The 12,016-nt window shown below is 39.1% G+C and overlaps 1 protein-coding gene across 1 annotated transcript in view; it reads left to right on the forward strand.

Annotated features, from left to right (window-relative positions):
* Positions 1-2,631: 2,631 nt before the first annotated feature.
* Positions 2,632-12,016, forward strand: part of LOC113460272 (uncharacterized) — a 31,279-nt gene continuing 21,894 nt past the window's right edge. The window contains exons 1-4 of the mRNA XM_074547494.1: positions 2,632-3,738; positions 4,944-5,008; positions 10,339-10,374; positions 10,649-10,840. Of these exons, the coding sequence (XP_074403595.1) occupies positions 3,423-3,738; positions 4,944-5,008; positions 10,339-10,374; positions 10,649-10,783 (552 nt within the window). The 5' untranslated portion in view covers positions 2,632-3,422 and the 3' untranslated portion in view covers positions 10,784-10,840. The remainder of the gene's footprint in view (positions 3,739-4,943; positions 5,009-10,338; positions 10,375-10,648; positions 10,841-12,016) is intronic.

Raw genomic sequence — 12,016 nt, forward strand, 5'->3', positions numbered from 1 at the left:
ATTCACATTGCTGTAATTACTTAAATTGTGGGATTTACATAAAGTGCATGGCTGGAATTCCTAAATTATGGGATTTACACAATTTACATTGCTGTAATCCCTTAAATTCCATGATTTACACAATTTAGTTTGCTGTAATTCCTTAAAATCTGTGATTTACACTATTTACATTGCTATAATTTCCTAAATTGTGGGATGTAAACAATTTACATTTCTGTAATCCCTTAAATTCTGTGATCGACACATTTACATTGCTGTAATCCCTTAAATTCCATGATTTACACTATTTACATTGCTGAAATTCCTTAAATTCTGTGATTTGCAGAATTCACATTGCTGTAATTACTTAAATTGTGGGATTTACACAAGTTACATGGCTGGAATTCCTAAATTATGGAATTGAGACAATTTACATTGCTGAAATTCCTTAAATTCTATGATTTGCAGAATTCACATTGTTGTAATTACTTAAATTTTGGGATTTACACAAGTTACATGGCTGGAATTCCTAAATTATGGAATTGACACAATTTACATTTCTGTAATCTCTTAAATTCTGTGATTTATACAGTTCACATTACTGTAATTCCTTAAATTGTGGGATTTACACAAGTTACATGGCTGGAATTCCTAAATTATGGGATTTACACAATTTACATTGTTGTAATCCCTTAAATTCCATGATTTACACCATTTACTTTGCTGTAATTCCTTAAATTCTGTGATTTACAGAATTCACATTGCTGTAATTACTAAATTGTGAGATTTACACTATTTACATTGCTGAAATTCCTTAAATTCTATGATTTGCAGAATTCACATTGCTGTAATTACTTAAATTGTGGGATTTACACAAGTTGCGTTGCTGTAATTCCTTAAATTGGGGCATTTACACAATTTAAATTGCTGTAATTCCTTAAAACCATCTGCAGGCTGCACAAGTAACCTGCTGTAAAAACAACCCAATTGATTAATTAGCTAAACTTTGCATTTGCCCTTTCAAAACCATTATTCAACCCCTAAATCACCTTTAAAAGCTCAGCTTAGATGGTTCAGTTTGGAACTAAAGCCAATATTTAGACCTGGGTGCCTTAAAATGAAATGTTTAAAGGAATATTTAGCACAGGTGCCTGTGCTTGGGGTCTTCAGTGCTCCTGGATTGCTTTGGAATTTGAATAATCTGAATTCAGATCAATTACAGCATCAGGAGCCTTGGACAGCTCCTAAAATGCAGGGAGGAAAAGCAGCATTTTAACCTTTTCCTGGGATGTTTTTAACCTAAGGATCTTTAAATGCTGTTTTTAAAATGCTCTTTTGAGATAGTTTGAAAATCTTAAGGCAAGCAAAACAGGAGCCATATATCTGGGAGGAGAAAGGGAATGAAGGAATTAAAGATCTGTGTGGAGTAATGTTAAGAAATATTAAATTATCACACTGCTCTGAGTAGAAACTGAATAGAAATAACTTTCCCTTCTCTTCTTCTGAGCACTTTTAGTAACATCTGTGATGTTTCCACTGTGGTATTAGCAGAACTATATGAAGGATGGGGTTTTTTGGGAGAGGTTGGGGATTTTTGTTTGGTTTTTGGTTTTTTTTTTATTTTATTTTTTTCAATTTTTAAAAAAATATTAAAAATCCAACCTTCTTTAAAAAGTGCTCAGTCAAAGCGATTCAAGATCCATAAGGAATTCCTAAAAGTGCCTTCAGGGTGACAGGATTAATTGTGAGTGCTGTGAGATGGTGGAATTTGGTAAGGAAAACTTAGATCACCCTTTGAAAACTTCCTAAAAGTTCAAATTTCCCTCTTCACAGCAGAACGTGTTTCCTACAGGTTTTGCCTTGACTCACTTGGATACCTGGGAGCAGAATTTGAACTGGAAATGTTTTCACTGCGTTATTTGCAAGGAGATCTCCTCATGATGGGCTGGCCCATCCCAACCTCAGCCGTGCTGGGATTCTGTGGGAGTAAAAGTGGAATTCCAGGGGATTTTTATCAGTGGGATTTTATCATTTACCTGTGAATTCTCTGCCATAAAAATGCACCACAAACCCCTCAGGGGTTCACATTCCCTGGCACTGTACAGGATCTTCGATAAATGCAGAATTAACAAAAAGCCAAGCAGAAGAAGAAACCTCTCAAAGTCCCATGGAAATGCATTTTGTTGATTTATTTTTCATGTGAACAATCAATCCCACTTATCTCTCAGAATCTGGCTTCATTGGATAATGATTCTTTGCTGGTGTTTTCATCCCTGCATTCCGAAGGAGTTTGTTTGAACACTTTATGTTTTCTACGATTTGCAAATTTTAACTTTAATTTCTCTTTTTGCTGATACTTTGTCTCTCCACTGAGCTGAGTTCTTTTAACATGTTATTATCACCATAAAATAACCACCCCTCCCCACTCCCCAGCCTAAAACCACTCTTTCCAACCATTCCTTTCCTCCCCACTGTTGCCTTGTTTTCTACGTTCTTCTAAGCTTTCTGATGTTCATATTCTTGTAACAAACTTTCTCACACACTTTATATAAATAACTCATTGTTTTGCATTCTTTTATGGAGGAGCAGAAATTTGATAGACTGTTAGTTTGTCCAGTGTCATTGGAGACGTGGCACTGTCACCCTCCACTTTTAAAAATCTAGAAATATTAAAATCAAAAATTAAACACCTCTGGTGGTGTTCACAGGGGTCTGAGGATGAGGGAAGAGACGAGGATCTGACTCCATGTTTCAGAAGGCTGATTTATTATTTTATGATATATATTACATTAAAACTATACTAAAAGAATAGAAGAAAGGATTTCATCAGAAGGCTGGCTAAGAATAGAAAAGGAAAGAATGATAACAAAGGTTTGTGGTTTTGGATCTGTGTCTGAGCCAGCTGACTGTGATTGGCCATTAATCAGAAACAACCACATGAGCCAATCCCAGATGCACCTGTTGCATTCCACAGCAGCAGATAATCAATGTTTACATTTTGTTCCTGAGGCCCCTCAGCTTCTCAGGAGGAAAAATCCTAAGGAAAGGGTTTTTAATGAAAAGATGTCTGTGACAAACACCCTCTTTTTTACCTTAGAGAATCCAGTGTCTCTGTTATTTAATTCCATGTCCTAAAGTGACACCCCACTTTTGCATTCTCCTGCTCACCCCAGAGGCCGCAGCCTCCACCCTGCCATTGTTTTATGATGGATGCATTTTCTGGGGCTCTCTGTGTCGTTTGGCCATTGATCACTTCTCCCCTCTCTTTACAATAGATGTGTGCCAATACCAATTAATCTTGATCCACTTGTTATTTTGTGACCTTTAAAAAGGCCACGTCTCATGATTTATTTGCTTCTGCTGGGTGCATTCACAGATTGTTTTGCTGCTGGAGAACCAGGGGCTTTCTGTGATTTTTTTCAAACTCATTTCCTCTGCTCCAAATGAACCCCCCATCAAGCCATATTGACATTCTCACTCTGCTGGAGACTGGTAAATGTTATCTGGAGAACTGTTCTGTTTCATTTCCTAATTTTAATTGCTCCAGGCCGTTCCTCCAGCACTTCAATGGGTTTTGGAGCAGGAGGTTTGCAGGCACTGCAGCTCCTGCTGTGGAGGGAGAGCAGCAGGATGGAGCTGCCCATGGGCTGGAGCGGGCAGGACTCAGGTGCTGGCCATGGCCAGGTGGAAGAGAAGCAGCAGAAAAGGAGAAGCTTGTGGGTATCTTCATGTGGAGAGGCAGGGCTCTGGTTTTCAAAGGTAAGAACCTGTTGATTTTTTTTTTCCTAATTTTTTTCTCTATCTAGTCACAAGTAAATAATTTATTGCTTTTTCCCTGTTGTTTTGAAATTCACTATTTAATTCACTCTTTTTTTTTTTTTAATAGATGAATTAATTATAACATTTCAAAACTAAGTTGCACTTCTAGGTAATTTTTAAGAAAAGCACCATTATCCCCTCTCCTGGGTAAGTACAGCTATTCATGATTTTATGTTAATCTGTTTCTCCAGATTGTAATAATCATGTTCTTTTTCTATGTAATTCAAATAGACTTCACTGGAGAGATCTTTGCCTGGAGGAGCTGGAGAGGGCAAATCTTAATATAAATTTTACTATTGGCAACTATTGCTATTTGACCCTCTCATAAGTTCTTGTCTGTCCCTTCCGTGGGATCTGGAGTCCATAGTTTTGAGTGACTTGCAGAAAATTAAAGTTAAATGTCAGCCCACCGGAGTATGGCTTTGAAAGTCAGAGTTTTCATTTCTTTCAGACCCCATATACTCATCTCAGTATATTGCATCTTTAAGGAACACTTATACAATTTATTTATGTAAAATGCTGGAATCAAATATATTTTTAAATAGTAAGAGAAGTACCATGGGCCATAGTTCAAAATCCTGTCTCAAAAGAGAAATTAAAATGAAAAGAAAATCACTTATCTGCGAACAGTGATCAAATCCACAGCAGGTGTGGAACAGTTGAATGCCAAACCTCACATTGAATTTTTCATTCCCAAACCACGAGATTTTGCTGGAACGAAGCTTAAAAAGAAAATGTATTACAGAAGAGAAATTATTACAAAAAGAAATTAAAGGAAATATATAAAAGGAAAAAATATATAAATATATAAAAATGTTTTTATAAATATATTTTAAATATATGTATTTTATATTATATATACATATATACACATATATATATACAGATATATACATATATATATATATACACATATATGTATACACATATATACATATATATATAAAAGGAAAATAAATGGTTGTAAATGGGGTGTTTGACCCTTTCCAGACCTTTCCACAGCTCTGCCCTGCCTGGTGTTCATGGATGGACCTTCCCTGGAGCTGCAGGTGCTGCTGGGCTAAAGGGGAGCTCCTGCAAAGGGGAGATCTCAGTTCAGAGCAGTAAAAACTCTTTTATTCCTCTTTTCTTCCATTCCTTTGAAGCTGGAGGCAGTTTTGTGCCACTGAAGAGCATGGAAAGATCTCCTGAGGCCTTCATGTCACACAAGGTGTGTTGGATCCCACCCAGGCATCTCAGTTAGAGCTGATCCCAAAATGGGATGTGGACCCCAAAATCCTGGAGAAACCTTCTCCTCTCTGAGCTGACAGAGGGGCCAAGCTGAGCACAGCAGAGACAGCTCATCTGTGTCACCTCCTCTTGTGGGATCTCAGCACCTCAGTCCTGAGGTGCCGGGCCACCGAGACCACCCTTGGGGGGCTCGGGAGTCCTGGAATGTTCCAGAAGTGTCTGGTGGCTGGACTTTGATCCTACACGGGAGACGACACCTGTATGAGGATAGGAGGGTTTCACCGGGGTGAATGGTGAAGGGATTGGTTAATTAGAGGGTGAGACACAGGGTTTAGGATTTCTGTACAGGGGGGTTTAGAGAAGTAAGATGGAGGAATTGGGGCGTGTCCTGTCCTTCTTCTTCTTCTTCTTCTCCTCCATCTTCTGTAGTGATGGTGGCACTTTGGGATTGGTCATTACTAAAAGTGCACCCAGCAATAAGAATAAATGGTATTGGGGAAAAATGATAAATATTGTACACGTAACCATGGGTATAAAGATAGGTGACTGTCCGGAGGGCAGCACAGTGTGCTCATGGCTGGCTGCTGAGCAGAGCTCTGTCGGGCCGAAAGAAAATCTTTTAGATAAACAATTAATAAACATAAAAACCGAAAGAAGAACTGAAGCCTCTTCTCGTCCTTTGATACGCGGGCTGTCCCAAGGCCACTCCGGGCCTTTCCAGGCCCTTCAAACAGCCGAAAACCGGACATCCTCTTTGTCACCGAGGGGAATGATGAATTTGCGGCCTCCACAGGGACAGGAGCCTATTTCAGCTCTGGCTTCCTTTGTTCCCTGTTTAAACTCCTCTCCCTCTCTCATTCATCCCTGACAAGTGCAATGTTTAGGAGTCAGAGGCTTGTGCAGCTCTGCAGCAGGTGGGATTTTGGATCAGTGGTGCCCAACCCATCCTGCTTGGGAGATTTTCCTGGAATGTGGCATTTTCCTGCATGTGGCATTCCAAGAACGTGGCACTTGGCTACCTGCGCTAATTCATCCTGAATTTTCATCTCTTTTCTGCTTTTGGTGTTTGAATCTTGTTCATATCACTCCACACCAAACCCTTGATCTTCTGGCAACATGCCCAGGCTCTGGGGGAAAAAAACAAAAATAAAAATAAGACAAAATTTGTAAATTCCCAGCCCTTCAATACGCAAGTTAAAAAACTTCCAAATTATTGCTGTCATTTTAAAAAGCAGAAGAGTTTTCACCTTTCTAAAAACAGACAGCTCTGTACTCCTATAGAGTTTGACATTTTCTGTGCAGCAGATATTGACTCCAACACTCCCTTGACAGAGCACAAAAATTCATTTTGTGAATTGCATTGACAGCCTAAGTAGGCTCTTTCTTCTCCCTTGAATAAGCTTCTCTAACTTATTAACTCAGCCTTGAGGGGTTTGAATATTTACATCCAAAACTGAGATCTGTTTACAGCCCAACATGTGTTTTGGTATTCAGGAGACATGGGATGAAAGTTCCCATGAAATCAAACTGCTGTAAAACTTCCCAGTGATCAGGAGATGTCCTTGTGCATCAGGCCCTACACCATCCTATGGATAACCAGCTTCAGGCACACTGCAAAGTGACATTTTCCTCTTTTGTCATGATTCTCAATCCCCAGAACAAGCCTGCCTTGTGATGCTGAGGTAAAAAAATGGGAATTTTAGAAATTCACTTCAGGTAATTTTATCTGATGAAAAAAAGAACTTTGATTTAATTAAAACAAACCCCACGGTTTTGTACCAGAAAGCTCACCAATACTGCAAACAACCCCTACAGCCATGCCCATAATTTTGATGACAGAGAAAAAAAATCTCCAGGATTATTATTTAATGAATCATAATTTGATTAAAACTTCTTCTGCATCCTACCTTTAACAGCTGGAATATATCAGCTCTCCCAAGACGACAAGTTTCCAAAGAATAAAAGCTCAGGTTTCATAAATGATGAGCCAGATTTCAGAGGACTACATCTCATCTGATTTGGATCTCATACACCAAAGAGACCAAAATAAATTTTATTTTTTGGGTTTTTTTTTTGTTTCTTTTTGCTTATGGAACCATCCATATGTGCCTGGATAAATGAAGATGAAAATTGGCTGCCTTTTCAAAGGCTAATTCAAGAAACTTCCAAAGTCTTCTGTTCTTTCTACTGATCCATCAACATTTTCATAAACCAACTGTTTTCTTTTCAAGCTGTGGTGGCTTCAGTCAAATTGGATAAATCTGTTCAGATTCTTTTTAATTGGGAGAAAGTGAGGGAACAGCCACTCTTCCTTAAAATCCCTTTGGTGAAGTGCAGCTGTGGCAGCCAGGGGAGCTCATTAAACCCCATCCAGAATTTTCCAGACCTAGCCCCAGTGTTTGTCTCCCAACTGCTGCTTCCTGTGAAAATTCCTGCTTTTTCACTGCATTCTCTGCAATAGAAATGGAAATTTTGGTGTGTCCCTATTCCCTGATCAGGTCTTTGTGCTGTGGCTCCAAGTTAGGCTGGGCCTGGAGTTGTTTTTGGGAGAGATCTCTTTTCTCTCTTTTCTCTTTTCTCTTTCTCTTCTGTTTTTTCTTTTTTCTTTTCTCTTCTCTGTTTTCTCTTTTCTCTCTTTCTGTTTTCTCTTCTATTTTTTCTCTTTCTGTTTTCTCTTCTATTTTTTCTCTTTCTCTTTTCTCTTCTATTTTTTCTCTTTCTCTTTTCTCTTCTATTTTCTCTTCTCTTTTGTCTTTTGTCTTTTCTCTCTTCCTCTTCCTATTTTTTCTCTTCTCTTTTCTCCTTTTTCTCTTCTCTTCTCTTCTCTTCTCTTCTCTTCTCTTCTCTTCTCTTCTCTTCTCTTCTCTTCTCTTCTCTTCTCTTCTCTTCTCTCTCTCCTTTTTTCTCTTCTCTTTCTCTTTTCTGTTTTCTCTTTTCTCTTTTTTTATCTTCTCTCTTCTATTTTTTCTCTTTCTCTTCTCTTTCTTCTCTTTCTCTTCTCTTTTCTTTTCTTGTCTCTTCCTCTTCTCTTCCTCTTCTCTCTCCTTCCCCTCTCACTTTTCGCTCTGTCTCAGGCTTTGTGCAGCAGGAGCTCTGAGCTGCCTGGAGCAGGAATTTGTGCTCCAGTGCTGCAAGGAGCCCAGCAGAGCAGGATCCAGCAGTGACTCCTGACTGATCTTCCCAACCTTTCCTGGGAGCACAGCCCCCTCTGCTCCATTTGGGCTCATCTGGCACACGCAGCTTGGCTCTTCCACAGCTGCAGAATGAGAAACTGAAATTCCTGTGCTCCCTCCTCTCCCTGAAGGCAGGACCTGCAGGTTGCAGTGGAGTGCCCTGATTTTCCTGGCTGGCATCAAAAATTGCAAAAATTATGAACTCTCCTCACTCATTTGAAGCGGTCGCTGCTGCCATATTTCCATATGGCAATAAATAAATATTTCCATACTTATTTATTGCCATAAAATCAGAGTTTGGAATGAAGTTCACACATTCCTAATGCCCAGAATAATAAAAGGATAAAAAGAGTTAAGGCTGGGGAGTGGCTGCTGTGAAATATTCTGATCCCTGCAGAGTCCTTCAAGGAAAGCCAAGGGAAATCCAAACCAGCAGCAACAGCTAAGAGATATTTCTACTCTACAGGCTTCTACAGAATTTACACTGTTAAATACATCTGTGATGGTGAAAAGGAAAAAATACCGACTTTTTTATTTATAACCACTTCTGGTGTAAATAGCATCCCACAGGCAGAGCCAGTATATTGGGAATTGTGGGGGAGTGCAGTGTTTGCTGCACAAGTTCCCAGGAACCCAAACAAGAATGAGCAGCAGTGAGGAAAATGAGAGCTCCTGTGCCAAAGGCAGGCAGGGAATAACCAGAGAGATCACAGGAAACACTGCAGAGAGGTTTAAATATGGGCAGGGCAGAAATCTGCCACCAGCACCCAGGAAAAGCCAAGAATGAATCCAGTGGAACAGATACTCCAGCCCAGAGTGGAGGATCAGCAAATTTTGAGTTTGCAAACAAATCCTTTGTGGCTGTTGGAGTTCCATCCCAAATATCCCATCCAATGGTCTGCACAAAGCCCTTCAAAATGACCCCGTCAAAGGAGAAGGTTGGGAAGATCAAGGTAGGAATTTGCTGCTTTGCCTGTGGAAAACTCTGGGAGAGCATTTCTGTGATCCCAGAAAGGTTTAATCATTTATTTGAAGTTTCCCAGTGCCATGTTGCTTAGGAAATGTTTGCAGTATAATTAAGGAGGAATAAAATATCTCACAGAGTTGCACAATATCCCAGTGCTACAATTGCTTAAAAGCCATCACTAGTGTCAAGAACTGAAAATACAGCAGCATTCTCATTTCATTTTAAATTTCAGTGACTTTCATCTAGAATTTAATTCTTTTCTTTGTAAAACCAGAGAGCCCTTTGCTGTAAAAGCTCTGTGAAGACTCTGTAATGTCATTGGAAGATCAAAGACTTTGTTCTTAGTTAAAAAGGTGATCTGTGTGGAAAGCAGTCACAGCTTTTACTACAGCAACATTTATTATTTACCGATAATGTTGACAGTAAATAGAAGTAGCAAATAATAATTTTCGTGTTGTGAATCAAACTGAAGGTGAAATAATGCACTAGCTGAAACAAAATAAATATGTACATGTTATATCCACTCAAATTAAAGAAAGTTAACCAACCCTTGGATTTCTAGGATGGAATATATGCTACAGACAAGACAAAGGTAGAGATTGATCAGTAATATAAGAGCTGGATTATATGGATTAGGAGGATAATTGGATTTTAAATGTCACTAAACTAATTCTGGGTTATTGAACTGGACTTTGAGATACTCTGGATTATGGTGAAAATATATCAGTTCCTATACATCCATCTACAGCCATCTGAGCCTGTCAAATGAATCCTCCCCAGCTGAAAAGATGAGAAATGCCATCATATTTAAATGACTTCACAGCACCAGAAACAACAACACAAAGATCAGCAAACCTACATTGGCCAAGAAGAGCAGAAACTCAGAGAAAGTTTCCTGCCAGTCCTCCTCCTCTCTTTTCAACTTGATCTGGACAAAAACCATTTGGTGACATCAATTTGCTCTCCTGGTTCCTGTTAGTTTTATTGTGTAAATAAAGAAAAATTCTTTTTCTAAGGTATAAATCACATAATTTTTATGTTTTATCAAAAGGAAAAATACAATTATAGAAAGTCATGGTTGTAGCCACTTTTTTTCTTTGATTATTTACCAGGTTTGGGTTTGTCTTCTCCACTGTGCAATAATTTCCTTCTCTCATCTCTTTGTTCCAGAACTCAGAACAGCTTGAATTTGACAGATCAGATTTGGTGAGTGTTAACAAGCTAAAGTCAGCAAAACATTTTTCCAAATAGTTTCTTACAACTGTAGCACTGTTGGATGGGTTTGGATGATTCTGGCAGCCACTGGAGAAATTAATTTGCAGCAATTACTAATATTTAAAAATTTTCTAACACAGGGTTTTGATGGAGTTTCCAATGCTGCAATTGATTTAAGATAATCAGACACTGTGGTTTTACTGTGCTGTGAGGATTCTTCCTCATTTCCTTCATAAAGGTAATTTCATTTTTCTTCTCTCCACAGTGTGAAGCCATAAAAGAGAAGAATCCTCATCCTCTCCTGCCTTCAGCTTCACCCCGTGTGAACATTACATTTATTTGTGTGCTGTGTGTCCTGGGGCACACCAAAGGCTCCAGTTCTCCAGTATTTTATCCCTAATGGTGGCCAATAATTGGTGCCAAGGCAATAAATAAAGGGGAAAAACCCAATAACAGGGTAAGCACCCGTTATATTCTCTCAGTTCACAGCCAGATTTACTGAGCCTCTGAGCCTTTCCACTTGTGCCACTTTATTTTGCAAAATATTCCTGACAATGCTTGGCCACGGTGAAAAATGTTATCTTTAAATAGAAACCTGGATTGGATGCTTTGTGCACTCCCACCTGGGTGTCAGGAAGATTTACCTGATCACCACAGGGTCTGGTTCCTTTTGTCACTGCTCACCCTGGCAGAATGCAATTTTATTAAAACACTGATAACAGCGTTTTATCACCCTAGCGAAAAGAGAAATGTTTCTGAAGGGCAAGGTGAATTCATAAGAAAAAGCATTCCCTTATCATAAGTAAAAGAAATGTACCAGTTCATGTAAATACATGTTTGATTTATCAAAGATCTTTGCCTTCTACAAATCCCCAGTGTACAGCTGGAGTGACCCACCTGGTTTGATGCACAAGAAAATCTATTCCAGTGAATAATCTGAGACCCTGGAGAAGGCAAAGTATCAAAGTTTCCAAATCCTGAGTGCTAACAGGATGTTTGTGCTCTAATTTTTTTCTGGGTGTGTTTCTTGTAGAGTCCAGGAGAAGCCCAAGATGTCTTTGCCAATCTGCTGATTAAATAAGATCGTTAATATGTGTTAAATTTGGAGTCATCACTACTGTGTGAAAAGTTAATCTGTTTTCAAAGTTCAGGCAAGTCAGTTCACAAAATTATGCCTCCAGATAATTTATTTCTGGTTATTCACGGCTTCCTTTGGAAAGCAGAAGTGCCATGCCAGGATTATTTGATATTGCAACCAGCCGAGAGCATGTCCTCCAAAACCTAAGGAATATTTTTTTCCAGAGTAGACAAGAGCAGTTTAATTTTTTTTCATTAAACTAACAGTTCAGAATCAGTTAGGAATTTGAAACAGAATTCCCTGGTGTTCCTATCACTGGAACAAACAGGAACAGACTTCAGAGTGGATAATGACTTTGACTCTGGCAGATAAATCCTGACAAAATCCCCTGCCCATCCCACGGGGGAGTTTAACACACAAATGCAAATAGCAAACCATGCAAACCCTGAAGGTGATTTATTGCTTATTTCCATGACAATGACACCTCCTCTCCTTGCCCTGGGGGTTGATGGTGGAGATTGTGGGATCCTTACCTGGTGTCACTTGCCAGGGAGG

The sequence above is a fragment of the Zonotrichia albicollis genome, chromosome 9, assembly GCF_047830755.1.
Source record: "Zonotrichia albicollis isolate bZonAlb1 chromosome 9, bZonAlb1.hap1, whole genome shotgun sequence".
Lineage (NCBI taxonomy): Eukaryota > Metazoa > Chordata > Aves > Passeriformes > Passerellidae > Zonotrichia > Zonotrichia albicollis.